General features: G+C 34.2%; 1 protein-coding gene across 1 annotated transcript in view; it reads right to left on the bottom strand.

Moving 5' to 3' along the window:
• Window positions 1-9,572: 9,572 nt before the first annotated feature.
• Window positions 9,573-12,746, bottom strand: part of LOC121391870 (trafficking protein particle complex subunit 5-like) — an 11,451-nt gene continuing 8,277 nt past the window's right edge. The window contains exon 6 of the mRNA XM_041523347.1: window positions 9,573-9,656. Within this exon, the coding sequence (XP_041379281.1) occupies window positions 9,573-9,656 (84 nt within the window). The remainder of the gene's footprint in view (window positions 9,657-12,746) is intronic.

Raw genomic sequence — 12,746 nt, 5'->3', positions numbered from 1 at the left:
GTTATCAATTGACATTTGTCCTTTCCAATTGTTTTGCTTCTTTTTTTTCTCTGTGAGCATCATCTTCTGCTTGCTCCTTTTCTTGTTCCAATCGATGAATATTTTCTTCTGCTTGTCTTTTCTTGTTTCAATCGATGAATATTTTCTTCTGCTTGCTTCTTCTGTTGTTCTAATTGACAAATTTTTCTTCTCTTGCTTCTTTTCTTGTTCCAATCGATAAATATTTTCTTCTGTTTGATTCTTTTCTTGTTCCAATTGACAAATATTTTCTTCTGCTTGCTTCTTTCTTGTTCCAATTGATGAATATTTTCTTGTGCTTGCTTCTTCTGTTGTTCTAATTGACAAATATTTTCTTCTGCTTGCTTCCTTTTCTTGTTCAACCTGTCTCTCTAACTGATTCACTTGTTCAGTCAATAAGTCAATATTTTTCATCATTTCTAGTGTATTCTTAATTGGAGGTAGACTAGAAACAGCATGTTCAGCACATATGATAGCATCACTCATAGTAGGTCGCTTCTTAGGATTGTTGTCAAGACAAGACTTGGACAATGGAAGGAAAGGATTATCACTAGATATTACTGCTGCGTATATTTTAATCTCCTAGTTCCATTCTGTGACACGATGATAAGATCTCTGGATCCGTTGAAAGAAAGTAGTACTAGGTACATATTGAGCTGTAGGTGTAGGCCATTGGTGTGTAAAGACATGGAGGATAAGACAACCATAGGAGAAGACATCTAACTTGTGGTCATAACTTGGATTGTCAGAAAGTGCTTCAGGAGGCATTATTCCAATTACCTGGTGCTGTAGTAAGCTGTTTTTGCTTAAAAGTGTCTGCCATTCTAGATACACCTAAGTCAGATATCTTGGCTATAAAGTTAGAGGTCAGCAATATGTTATTGGCTGTGAGATCACGATGGACAATGGGAGGTCTCTTACAATGAAGATAATTGAGACCCTTTGCAACATCAAGAAGAATGGAGTACTTGATTTGAAGTGGGAGATCTTGATGTGTTTCTAAACACTGTGTTAATGACAGAGGAAGATACTCCATTACTAACATAGGTAGTTGAGAATGTTGAGAGAAATAGACACCCATTAACTGGACAATGTTTGGATGACATTGCTGACTATGACAGAGACACTCTTCAACAAACTTGTCTAATGTTTCATTCTATAAAGAGATAACAAGATATAGTCCTCATCTCAACATTAGCTAGTATATGTACCTGTACAATAGCTTCATGTAGAGTCTTTCCAGCACAAACCAGTCCACTCACTCTAACCTCAACTACCACACCATAAGCTCCACGACCTAACTCCTTTCCAACCTCCTCTACATCCAGTGACAAAGACTGAAGTTGACCCTTAATGTTTGCTGCCATGATTCATACAAGGGCAATGATGCTTGAATACCTTCACTACTCTAATGTTATTTTAGTGACATGTTATCTATCATAATAATAGTGATTTGTAGTAAAATAATAGAACAAAAACAACAAAGGAAGGTCAACATATGGTGATTGATACTAAGTCGGGTGTGGTCAGTGTGGGTGAGTCCAATAGAGATTGTTTGTGCAAACACATGTGAATTTTCTATGTAATAAGTTTATCTAACTCCTCATCTCTCTCACAGACTAATACTTTAATATTCATTGACATATGTTTTGTAGACAATTACTAGACTATAAAAGTCTATATGATATGAAATGGCCAGACATCATATCAACAACAACAACATTAATAATAATAGTAATAATAATAGTAGAGACAGAGAGAGTTAATTAATGAACAATAAAAAAGAAATAAAGAATAGAACAAAAAAAAAAAAAAAATAATTATTTTTTCCTCTCACTTGAATAAATTGTGATCTACCCACCCACATGAATTGATACATTAAAATTTTTTAATTAAATTGATACTTTGAACTTTTTTAATTGCTGAGATACGTTACCTGTATATTACATTAGAGCCAGTATGTAGTGATATATTGTATCTGCTTACATAATGTATCATAACATGCTACCTTGATTAATACTATTCTCAATAAGCTCAAGTAATAGTAAAGGCGTGGTCATGGTGTGACCATGTGTGCATACACGTGGGTGTTCAATATGGCTGAAGAGGAAGAGAGTAGTTCTTTTGAATCTGAAGTAGCATCTGCAGCTAATTCATTTGACCAAAAATGTCCTATTTGTTTAGAAGATTATGATGATAAAGCATTTGTTAATGTTTGTTTTCGTATCCTCATATATAACTATAATAACTATTAATATTATCTCTTCCTTAATATTAGTTATTTGTTAATAGATGCATTTTGTTTTACATGTATCATACAATGGTCTGAAGTAACTAATAGTTGTCCTTTGTGTAAAGCTGTCTTTAAAACTATTGTACATGATGTGAAATCTAATAGTGATTATAAAACTGTGAGTAAATGGATGTATGGATATATGAATGGATAGATAGATGGATAAATGGATAGATAGATGGATAAATGGATAGATAGATGGGTGAATGGATGGATAAATGCATAGGTAGATGGATAAATGGATGTATGGGTGAATCAATTGATGGTAAGCAAATATTATTATTATATTGGTAGTATACAGTAAATGTTCCTGATACAAAGGGATCTCAAGAGGTCAGCATAAATGAAGCTAGAAGGTTGGTTTGTTATCAAATGATACACATGAAATAGAATATATTGTTATAATAGATTTCGTTATCGTACTACATTGACTGAGAGACACAGGAACATCGTCGACCTCGTGTGAGACAGTCAAGGAAACCAGCCAGTGATGAAAGAAGAAAGTATGATAGTACTAACACTGACCTTAGTTATAAAACTTTCTCTTTCTGTCTGTCTGTCTCTGTCTGTCTTTCTCTGTCTCTATGTCTCTCTCTTGCTTAGAACTGTTTATCTGGCTGGTTTGAGAGCTTTACCATTTGCAACTGAAGGCAAAAAGACAAGAGTTAGAGATATTAGTAAGTTTATTATTTGAGGAGAAGTCTAGAATATCATTCTATTCACTTCATACTATATTAGGTACTGTCTTTTTCAAGAATAATCCAGCTGCTACACATCGGCTGTTACCATGGTTATCACGTGATATTAAAGTATTATTGGGAGAGGAAACATGTGGAATTTGTTGTACAAGTTATTTTGTCTCTAATGACAGGTACTTCCTCATTTTTTAATTATGTTAGTACATTATCAATTTGATCATCCTTAATGTTCATCCATCTCTTTCAATGATCTGTCTATTGTTTGTCTACCCATCCATCCATCAATCAATTCATCCGTCCATTTATACATCATACATTAATTCATACATCCATTCATACATCTATTTATCTAACAGAATTAATCTGGAGAGTCCAGACTTTATAGATCATCTCCAACCATTTCTTCTCATGAGAAAACTGAACACTTTGTACATGAATTAATCAGTTTTGCTAAATCTCCACTTGATATGACAGCTTATGACAACAAAGTAAGTTATGGATTATCTCAAAAGACAACAACTCAAAGAGAAGGAAAGAACGAACAGTCAATGTCTGAAGTACCCTCAATCCCAGGTACATCTATTTTATACATGTACATGTATATATACATGTATGTAGCTTGATATTGAGTGGAATATCATGAATAATACAAATCATTTTATTTCTAGTATAATATAAAAAGTTGTAGAAATAGTAGATTACTGGTATTTAATGTATTTTTAACAAGTGACTCCTAAAACTACATGTTGTAATGCACAATTTTAGTGATTTTATTCTCTCCTATAATACTATGTCCATATAGTTAAACTAATATTGATAATAAATACTGGTAGTACTGGTAATAAATACTAGTAATACTTGTAACAAATACTGGTAATAATACTGGTAATATTGGTAATATTGGTAATAAATACTAGTAATACTTGTAACAAATACTGGTAATAAATACTGATAATACTGGTAGTAAATACTGGTAATACTAGTAATAAATACTGGTAATATTGGTAACAAATACTGGTAATAAATACTGATAATATTGGTAATAAATACTGGTAATACTGGTAATAAATACTGGTAATATTGGTAATAAATACTGGTAATACTGGTAATAAATACTGGTAATACTGGTAATAATACTGGTAATACTGGTAATAATCTATTCTACTTAACAGGACCTTCTCATAGTACAAAGTTACCCTCAACTGACCCTTCCATCCAACAACGTATATTTCATGAAGTAGCTTCTACATCATGGGATGACAGTCCACCATTAACAAGGCATATCTCCCCTGACCAGGAAGGCTCCTCACAGGGATACCCAATACAAATTAGCAGTGAAGATGAAGAGGAGGAGACTGGACATGATCGTAAAATTTTGCCTTCTTTAGCTGTTGGAAATCTACAAGATTTTACACAAGTTCATGAAATTTCTTGTAGCAGTGCCTCACATGATGAACCTCCTGCTATAGCTGTTATAGGAGATGAAGCTGAGATGAAATCAGATTATACTAGTCATTATGGAAAGGACCCTCTCCATAAGAAATATACAGCAAAGGGTAGGAAAAACTTAGAAGTGTCAAGGTCACCTGACCATCACATGTCTAGAGACGCTGGAGAGAAGTATCCCTCAAGAAAACACAGTCCATCCAGATCTCCTTCTACTGCTTCTTCATTGAGGGAATTAAAGTATGAAGACAAGAGGCACTCAAGAAGGAGGAAGACGTCTCATTCATCTTCTTCAGATCTTAGTCCGTTACGACGCAGGAAAACTAGATCGTCCTCTTCTGGGTCAAGGTCATGTGACTCTTATCAGTATTCCAGAAGAAAGTCACATGATTCTTCTAAACACTCCATAAAAAAATCAAAGAGATCACATAAACATGAAATGAAGCAATCACATGACAGATCACATGACTCTAAGAAACATTCTCGTGATACTAACAAACATCAAAAGAGATCACAGACAGACAGATCACCTGATTTAAAAAGATATCATAGAAGGAGATCACATGACTATGGAGGGTATGACAGTGAAAGAAGACATGAAAGATCTTCAAATTACAAGAAGTACCATAAAAGATCACATGATGGATCACACGACAGACACAGACGATCATATATCATAAATACAGCAAAATGTCACATGACAAGTCTGGAAAATCACATGATCACTTTAGAGCTACCAAAGGGGATTATGATGGAGGACCCTCATCATTACATAATAATGATCTTTATCTTTTACCTAATGATGAAATCAATAAGGAATTAACTTCTGTTGAAAATGACATTACTAATTTAAAAAGAAAACTGTTAAAAAATTTACTACACAAGAAAGAATTGAACTACTTCAACGAACATTACATGAGGAGAAAACAGGAGAGGAACTGACCACACCCACTACTACCACTCCCACCTACACTGAACAAATGAAGGATGACAGTGACGACGATCAATCAATTGATGAATTAATTCATGAGTTAAAATCAGTTGAGGAAGCTATTATTGAAGGGAAACGTCAAGTGTTAAGTGTTGTTAAAAGGATGGAAATATCTCAACAGAGAGAAGCTACAAACGAGGATGAGGATAATAGCTGATACTGCAAGCAATGTAGTCTCGTGTAGCTAGTCCTTCTCACAAAGAAATGGGAGGGGCTTACTAAAGTATAATATGTTTATTTGACACTCATTACTTATTGTTTGTTCTGTTATATAATATTTATATGATTTAAAGATCTTCCTAAACAATAATGTTAATGTTTAAAATATATGTTTGTATGAACTGTTTATGTGTAATATCAAGATTATTTCAAAATAAATTCCACTAGGTGGTTTTAGCTGCACGTAGATATATCTTGGACCAGGGGACCATTAGTTTAAATGGACGCATCCAATTCATATTAAAACCATGATATCTGGAGCAGTACCGTAAAATTGGAACCGTTTCTAATTATACGCATTACAGCCCTGTAAACATCCAATATGGCTGGATCTACGAAGGGGAGACAAAAAGCAAGCCCTCGTTTGCTCTCTTACAGAAATATCTGACGCAAGATGGAACAACAGGTTTGTTTAACAGTAGACATTTTACCAAATGACGAGACTTGATATGCATACCTGCTTTTTGTCAAGAGTTATTTCTGTCTATTTAATATTAATAACTTTACAAGTGCACAATATTGTCAACAATTATATAGATTGTTTGTCTATTGTTAAAATAACTTGTTATTGTAATACCTATTCAATTTTTACTTTCTATTCTATTATATGGAATATGATACAGATGGTGACCAAGGCGATTTGGGATCATCAGGTTAGTGTTATATAATATACTGTTATGAATGTACATGAGATTTATTTATAGTGACAGTGTTTTTGTCTAAAAAATATTGTCTTCTTAATATTTAAATTTTTGCTTGTTTGTCTATTTGTTTATCTACATGTTTTCTTGTTTGTTTGTTGTTTATGTACATGTTTTCTTGTTTGTTTGTGTCTGTTTGTCTGTTTGCTTGTCTAGTTTCATGTTTTCTTGTATATTTGTTTGTTTGTTTGTATTATGTGTTTATTTATCTGTTTTTGTTTGTTAGTTTGTCCTTCCCTCTGTCTATTTGTCAGTCTGTTTGTTCATTTATTTAGTTAATTCTTATTAGTTTGTTCACGTGTCTCTGTTGTTTATTTAGAGGTTGCTAAGAACATTGACATTTTATTAGCTAAAATAGCTGTTAAAGACAACGACAGAGGGTCCCTGTCTATTTCGAGAAGAGTACGCCATCTTAATGACCTAGCCAAGGTTGATTTAGTGTTGTTGTTGCCATAGTTACATATGTTATGTTTTAATATTTCAATGTTAGGTCATTCGCCATGTTGGTTTGAATTCGTCTGATTTGAATTGTAGGATCAGAAAAATCATAGAACAGTAAGTTGATAATAATGATAATCATACAGGGATTCATACAGGGGGGGGGGGGACCTGGGATTTTCCCCTCCCAAACTCCAGTTTCCCCCCCAAGAAGTTTCACTTTGTACATAACAATAATGAGATTGATTAATAAAAACAATTGCTCTTCTTAAAGCATGCAGTCTTGTTATTTACAATAACCGTTTCCCCCCCCTAAGAAAAAATCCTGTATGAATCCCTGTCATATAATTGTACAATATGTACTTGTACAAGTATATCTTGTACATGTACAATGTAAACATAATATTATAAATTGCTTGGTGTTTTGACTAATGAGGTGTTCCAACTTAAAATATCTGAATTCTTTCAACAAATCAAGTTATTCATTCCTTTATCCATTCATGCATTCATTCATCTGTCTGCAGTGTTCGACTAGCTTTACTCAGTATAACTAAAGAGATTCGTGCAGGAGCAATGAGAGTATTACGATATGTTCTAACATCTCCTGATATATTTGATATAATGATTCAACTAAGAATTGATTATTTGATAGCTAGATCATTGGATACCCCACCTCATAAAGAAATTGAAAGACTTCAAGCTATGAGATTACTCAGACAGGTACTAATACTTTAGTGTATTATACAACCTCTATATTGAGGACACTTGTTCTAGTCCCATACTAATACTTTAGTGTATTATACAACCTCTATATTGAGGACACTTGTTCTGGTCTCATACTAATACTTTAGTGTATTATACAACCTCTATATTGAGGACACTTGTTCTAGTCCCATACTAATACTTTAGTGTATTATACAACCTCTATATTGAGGACACTTGTTCTAGTCCCATACTAATACTTTAGTGTATTATACAACCTCTACATTGAGGACACTTGTTCTAGTCCCATACTAATACTTTAGTGTATTATACAACCTCTACATTGAGGACACTTGTTCTAGTCCCATACTAATACTTTAGTGTATTATACAACCTCTACATTGAGGACACTTGTTCTAGTCCCATACTAATACTTTAGTGTATTATACAACCTCTACATTGAGGACACTTGTTCTAGTCCCATACTAATACTTTAGTGTATTATACAACCTCTATATTGAGGACACTGTACTAGTCCTAAAGTGTCCACTAGAGAGATGTACTCATATTCTAAAGCTACCACTTTATACAGTTACTTTTATTGTATAGGTTCTAATAGTCTGTCCTAACAAGTTTCCCCATTCATTTATTGCTCCCTCGTCTCTATTGTTCTTTCTAATTCTGAACCTATTGATAACCTCACTTGGTCAGGTCTGGCCACTCTCGCTGAAGTTGGTATGAGACTCCATTGACAGACACAATCTTTTATTGAAAGATCTCTTATTATTTTCTAGCTCTTTGTAACTCTCAGTTAGCATCTGAATGTTCTGTAGTTAAAGCATTAGTATGTGGATTGTTAAAATGTCAAGTAAGTCTCCATCTTCCTCCCTCTCTCTTTCCTCCCTCCACCTCTTTTCCCTTCCTCACCCATCTCTCTCTCTCTCCCTTTCATCCTCCCTTTTCTTCCATCTCTGCCTCCCTCCCTTCTTCCTTCTCTCCCTCCCTCCCTACCTCCCCCCTCCTTGCTTCTTCCTCCCTCTCTCTCTCTCCCCCTCTTTCTTCCTCTCTCATTTTATGTCGTTGTTTTCACAGATCCCTGCAATAAGTGAAACTGTTGTACTGACACTAACTCATCTCCTAAATCATCCTGAAACAAGAAAATTTTGTTCGTACTCACTTAGATATTGAGGTATAACAACAATCCATTAATTCATTGATCCATTGGTCCATTGATTCATTTTTGTTTCTTTCATAGAGTTTGCTTGCTCCAATAACAGACACTCATTTTCACTTTTTAGTTGATGAAGTTGATAACTCACATATAAAGTAAATATTAATATTAATATTAACTCATTTAATATTAATATTAACTGATTATATCAACATAAACCATTAGAATACATTTAGTAATAATTTGGGAAATATCAACAATGTACACAGTGTAGTAGTTAGTTTGTTTCTTATTATAAAGATTGATAATTATTCATGTAGTAGTAATATTAATACAGGCTTCATTGTTGCTGGATATGAATGGAGAGATGAGTTGATGTGTGATTTTTCTTTTTTAGAACTGATCGAGAAAAGAGAGTTGAGTCAGCTAAATTGTGTATGATAGCTCTATTGAAGTCTTGGCCTGGTAATTTAGTGTGGACAATTGTATCGACTTCTCTCTCTGTCTCTCTCTCTCTCTTTTTAGGATTTCTTTCACTATGTAGTCCATCAGAATGTGGAATATCTTCATTTGTTAGTATGCTTCCTTTAGTAGATTCATTAGTACGGGTCTGTCTTGTTTTTAAAACCAGTTTACAGAGTTTATTTGATTTTTATCTCCACAGAAAGAGATCTTAGAAGTATTCTACAGTATATTTCACTTAAAAGTACCTGATTGGACTGAAGATTATCGTTCAGCTGTAGCTAGTATTGGTCAGTGTATTCAAATATCCATATCTCTTGTCCATTTGCCTATTACATCATTGTTCATTCACACATCCATCCAACTATTTTCTATCTATCTATTCATTATTTAGTTATCCATCCATTTCTTCATTTATCAATCCATCCATTGTTCATTTCAGATCCATCTCAATATCGTCCAGAATGGTCCTTGGAAGCAGGATGGGTTGCTGAAGAGGGGGAATCACTTCTTCCTCCTAAAGTCATGGAGAGAGTTAATCTTTTAGATTGTTATCACGCTTTGTTACTGGCTAGTTTAGTTAAAGCTGGTTTATTTCCTGTATTAGTGGAAGTTGTAAAGAAGGCGGAGCAAGCAATTTCTGTGATGGCTACAATTTTAATAGGAGAGCTATTGCATATTGTAAGTGGGTGTGGTGTTAATAATGTAGACATAATTCTCTCTCTCTCTCTCTCTCTCTCTCTCTCTTACGTCAAGGCTAACTCCATTCTTCCTTCAGAATATTTTAGCCAATCTCTAAATTTACCAGAACTTATTGCATCAGCAATGTCGTTTGAAGTTCAGTCAGAAAGAAAGTAAGTTGTACTAGTAGATATGATATGATCTCATTTCTTTCTAGTCGTTCATCTGAAGTTATTAATTGTTTGGATCGTGTCCATCAGTTAAAGAAACAACCTCTTAAACCATCTAGTCTCTATCTTAAACTAACATTAGAACAGGTAGTATATCTTAGTATATTCTAGTATATCCTAGTGTGTACTAGTATACTTTAGTATATTCTAGTATATCCTAGTGTGTACCAGTATACTTTAGTATATTCTAGTATATCCTAGTGTGTACCAGTATACTTTAGTATATTTCAGTACATTCTCTCATATGATATAATATACATATTCAATATAGTTATTTTCTGTATTCTAGACAGGATATTTTTCTGGCCGGAGTACAAATAAGGAACTATTGCCTACAGTACGTAGTCCGTCCATTCACCAATTCATTCATCCATCCATCCATCCATTCATCCATCAATTCATTTATCCATCCATTTGTTCATTTATCTATCCATTCAGGAAATGGATGAAGCTACACTTCTTAATCATATACGAGACACTCAAGTTTTGGCAGTTAAAGAGTATGTGGCATGGAATTGGAATCTTATCTTCTCATTACTTCAACATCCTTACTTAACAACTGTACCATTGACTGAAGACAGTCTGTGTACAAAGTAAGTGTGTCTTTCTCTCTCATTTATCATTTGTTTTTGGACAGATTTATTCGTACATTGACCAATTTTTATAAACCAAGTAGCCGGCAGTTTTCATCTATTGTATATTCAATCTCACATTCGAAACGTTATTCTGCTATTGGTTTACAACTAGTGAAATACCTGAGCAAGACTGAAGGGGTGAGTGTGTATGAGAGAGAGAAAAAGAGAGAGAGAGAGAGACGACAGACAGAGACAGAGAGACAGAGACAGAGAGAGACAGACAGAGACAGAGACAGAGAGACATTATATGCTTTCATTTTACAGGTAGGGTCAGGTTTACTTCATGGTTTAGTGACTAATATTGTAGATCAACTCAGACAGGTAAAGATATTGAGGACACTGTAGCTGTTTACTTGCTCTCTCTTTCTCTCTTTTTTCCTCCATTAAGGTAACAGCATCCAAAGTGACAGCTGATGTCTTCTCTCCGTCCAGTATCTCACATAAGATGGCACGTGATTATTTCTTATTATTAGGAGCTGTCTCATTTCATAACTCCTCTCTACTTCAAAATTGCAAGGCCTATGGACCGTAAGGATAGATAGAGACAATGTATATGTACATGTGTAACTAATGTTCTCTCTCTCTACTCTGTAGTCTCCTTGATATTTGTAGTATTCTAAGTCGCCATGATCTACACAAATTAATAATATCATCATTAGATTTTGCTCACGATACTCATGCTAGAGTTATACTTCAAAAACTTCTCACTTCAGGAGACTCAGTATGTGTTATGAAATAATGTATAAATAAAATATTAATGGATGTATACTTGGTCCAATGGATGTATACTTGGTCCAATGGATGTATCTCTTTTAGGAGACTAGGTTGTATGCTACAAGACATATGAGAGTTTTTTCTCCGAGTCAATGCACCCTTCTTTAGTAACTGGGGTATGGAGATGTTGATAGGACAGCTATATGACCTAGACAATGAGATTAGTGAGGAGGCCATTGATATCCTGGATGAGGCATGTGAAGAAGAGGTATGCAAGAAGGAGAGAGAGGGAGAGAGAGAGAGAGAGAGAGAGAGTTAAGTTAGAGAGAGTTAGAGAGGAGAGAGTTATAGAGGAGAGAGAGAGAGAGAGAGAGAGAGAGAGAGAGAGAGAGAGAGGTAGAGAGTTGATTTTTCTATTTCTTTAGTCTTTTCTTAGAAGCTCTTGTCCTTCAACATCCTGCATTGTTACACCTCTCAGAGAAAGGAGTATCTCTTCTCACAAGATTTATCTCTGTTAAACGTGGATTTAGTCTGTTATCACGTCTGGGACACTTAGAAACAGAACTAAATGCTTGGTTACAAGTAAACATATGCCATTTATAAAGCCATCCATTCATTTTTTTTATTTATTTATCTATTGTCTATACACATGTAGGATTACAATTTTCGCTATGTGTCTGTTGTGGAACAGAGATTGGCTGAGAGACTGACTTCTTATCGACACACAAAGGAGGGTGTGTATCATCGAAGATCAGATCTTAAGTAAACCACTTAATTAGACATGGATGGGACAAGAGAGCAATGCAAACTTAAGGGTTAAATTTTATTATTTAATTTTTAGTACTTTCAAATCTCAAAAGGCGTTTGTTCCTGTCCATTTTTATGGTCAACTTGTTCGTCAAGAAGAGGGATGTACCCTTCTTAAAGAGGAGGTGATATTTAGTATAGTTATGTATTTTTATTAATCATTGATTTCTTCATTTAATAGGGTCACATTGAAAAGTTACTAAGTCTCTTACGACAACCTCCATTGTCTTCTTTTGAAATACGACAAATTAAAGCTGCTATCTGGGCATTGGTGAGAAGAAACCACACCCACACCACACCCACAATTATTTCAAATCATTTAGGCTCACATAGCTTCATCCACTGGTGGTTTAAATATGTTATGTGAAGATGATGTCATTATGATTTAGTTACTATGGCAGAGAATTCACCAGTGTTGTCGATAAGAGGGTAAATATAAAAATATTTTTTAGAATAAGCTATTATAACAATAGTGTGTTACTATTTTTATTTATCTTTATGATGTCAACTGTGTTTCTATTTTTGATAACACTACTGTTC

This window comes from Gigantopelta aegis, unplaced genomic scaffold (genome assembly GCF_016097555.1).
Source record: "Gigantopelta aegis isolate Gae_Host unplaced genomic scaffold, Gae_host_genome ctg3049_pilon_pilon, whole genome shotgun sequence".
In the NCBI taxonomy this organism is placed as follows: Eukaryota; Metazoa; Mollusca; class Gastropoda; order Neomphalida; family Peltospiridae; genus Gigantopelta; species Gigantopelta aegis.
The sequence above is the reverse complement of the archived record's forward strand: the minus strand, read 5'-3'. Positions and strand labels throughout refer to the sequence as shown.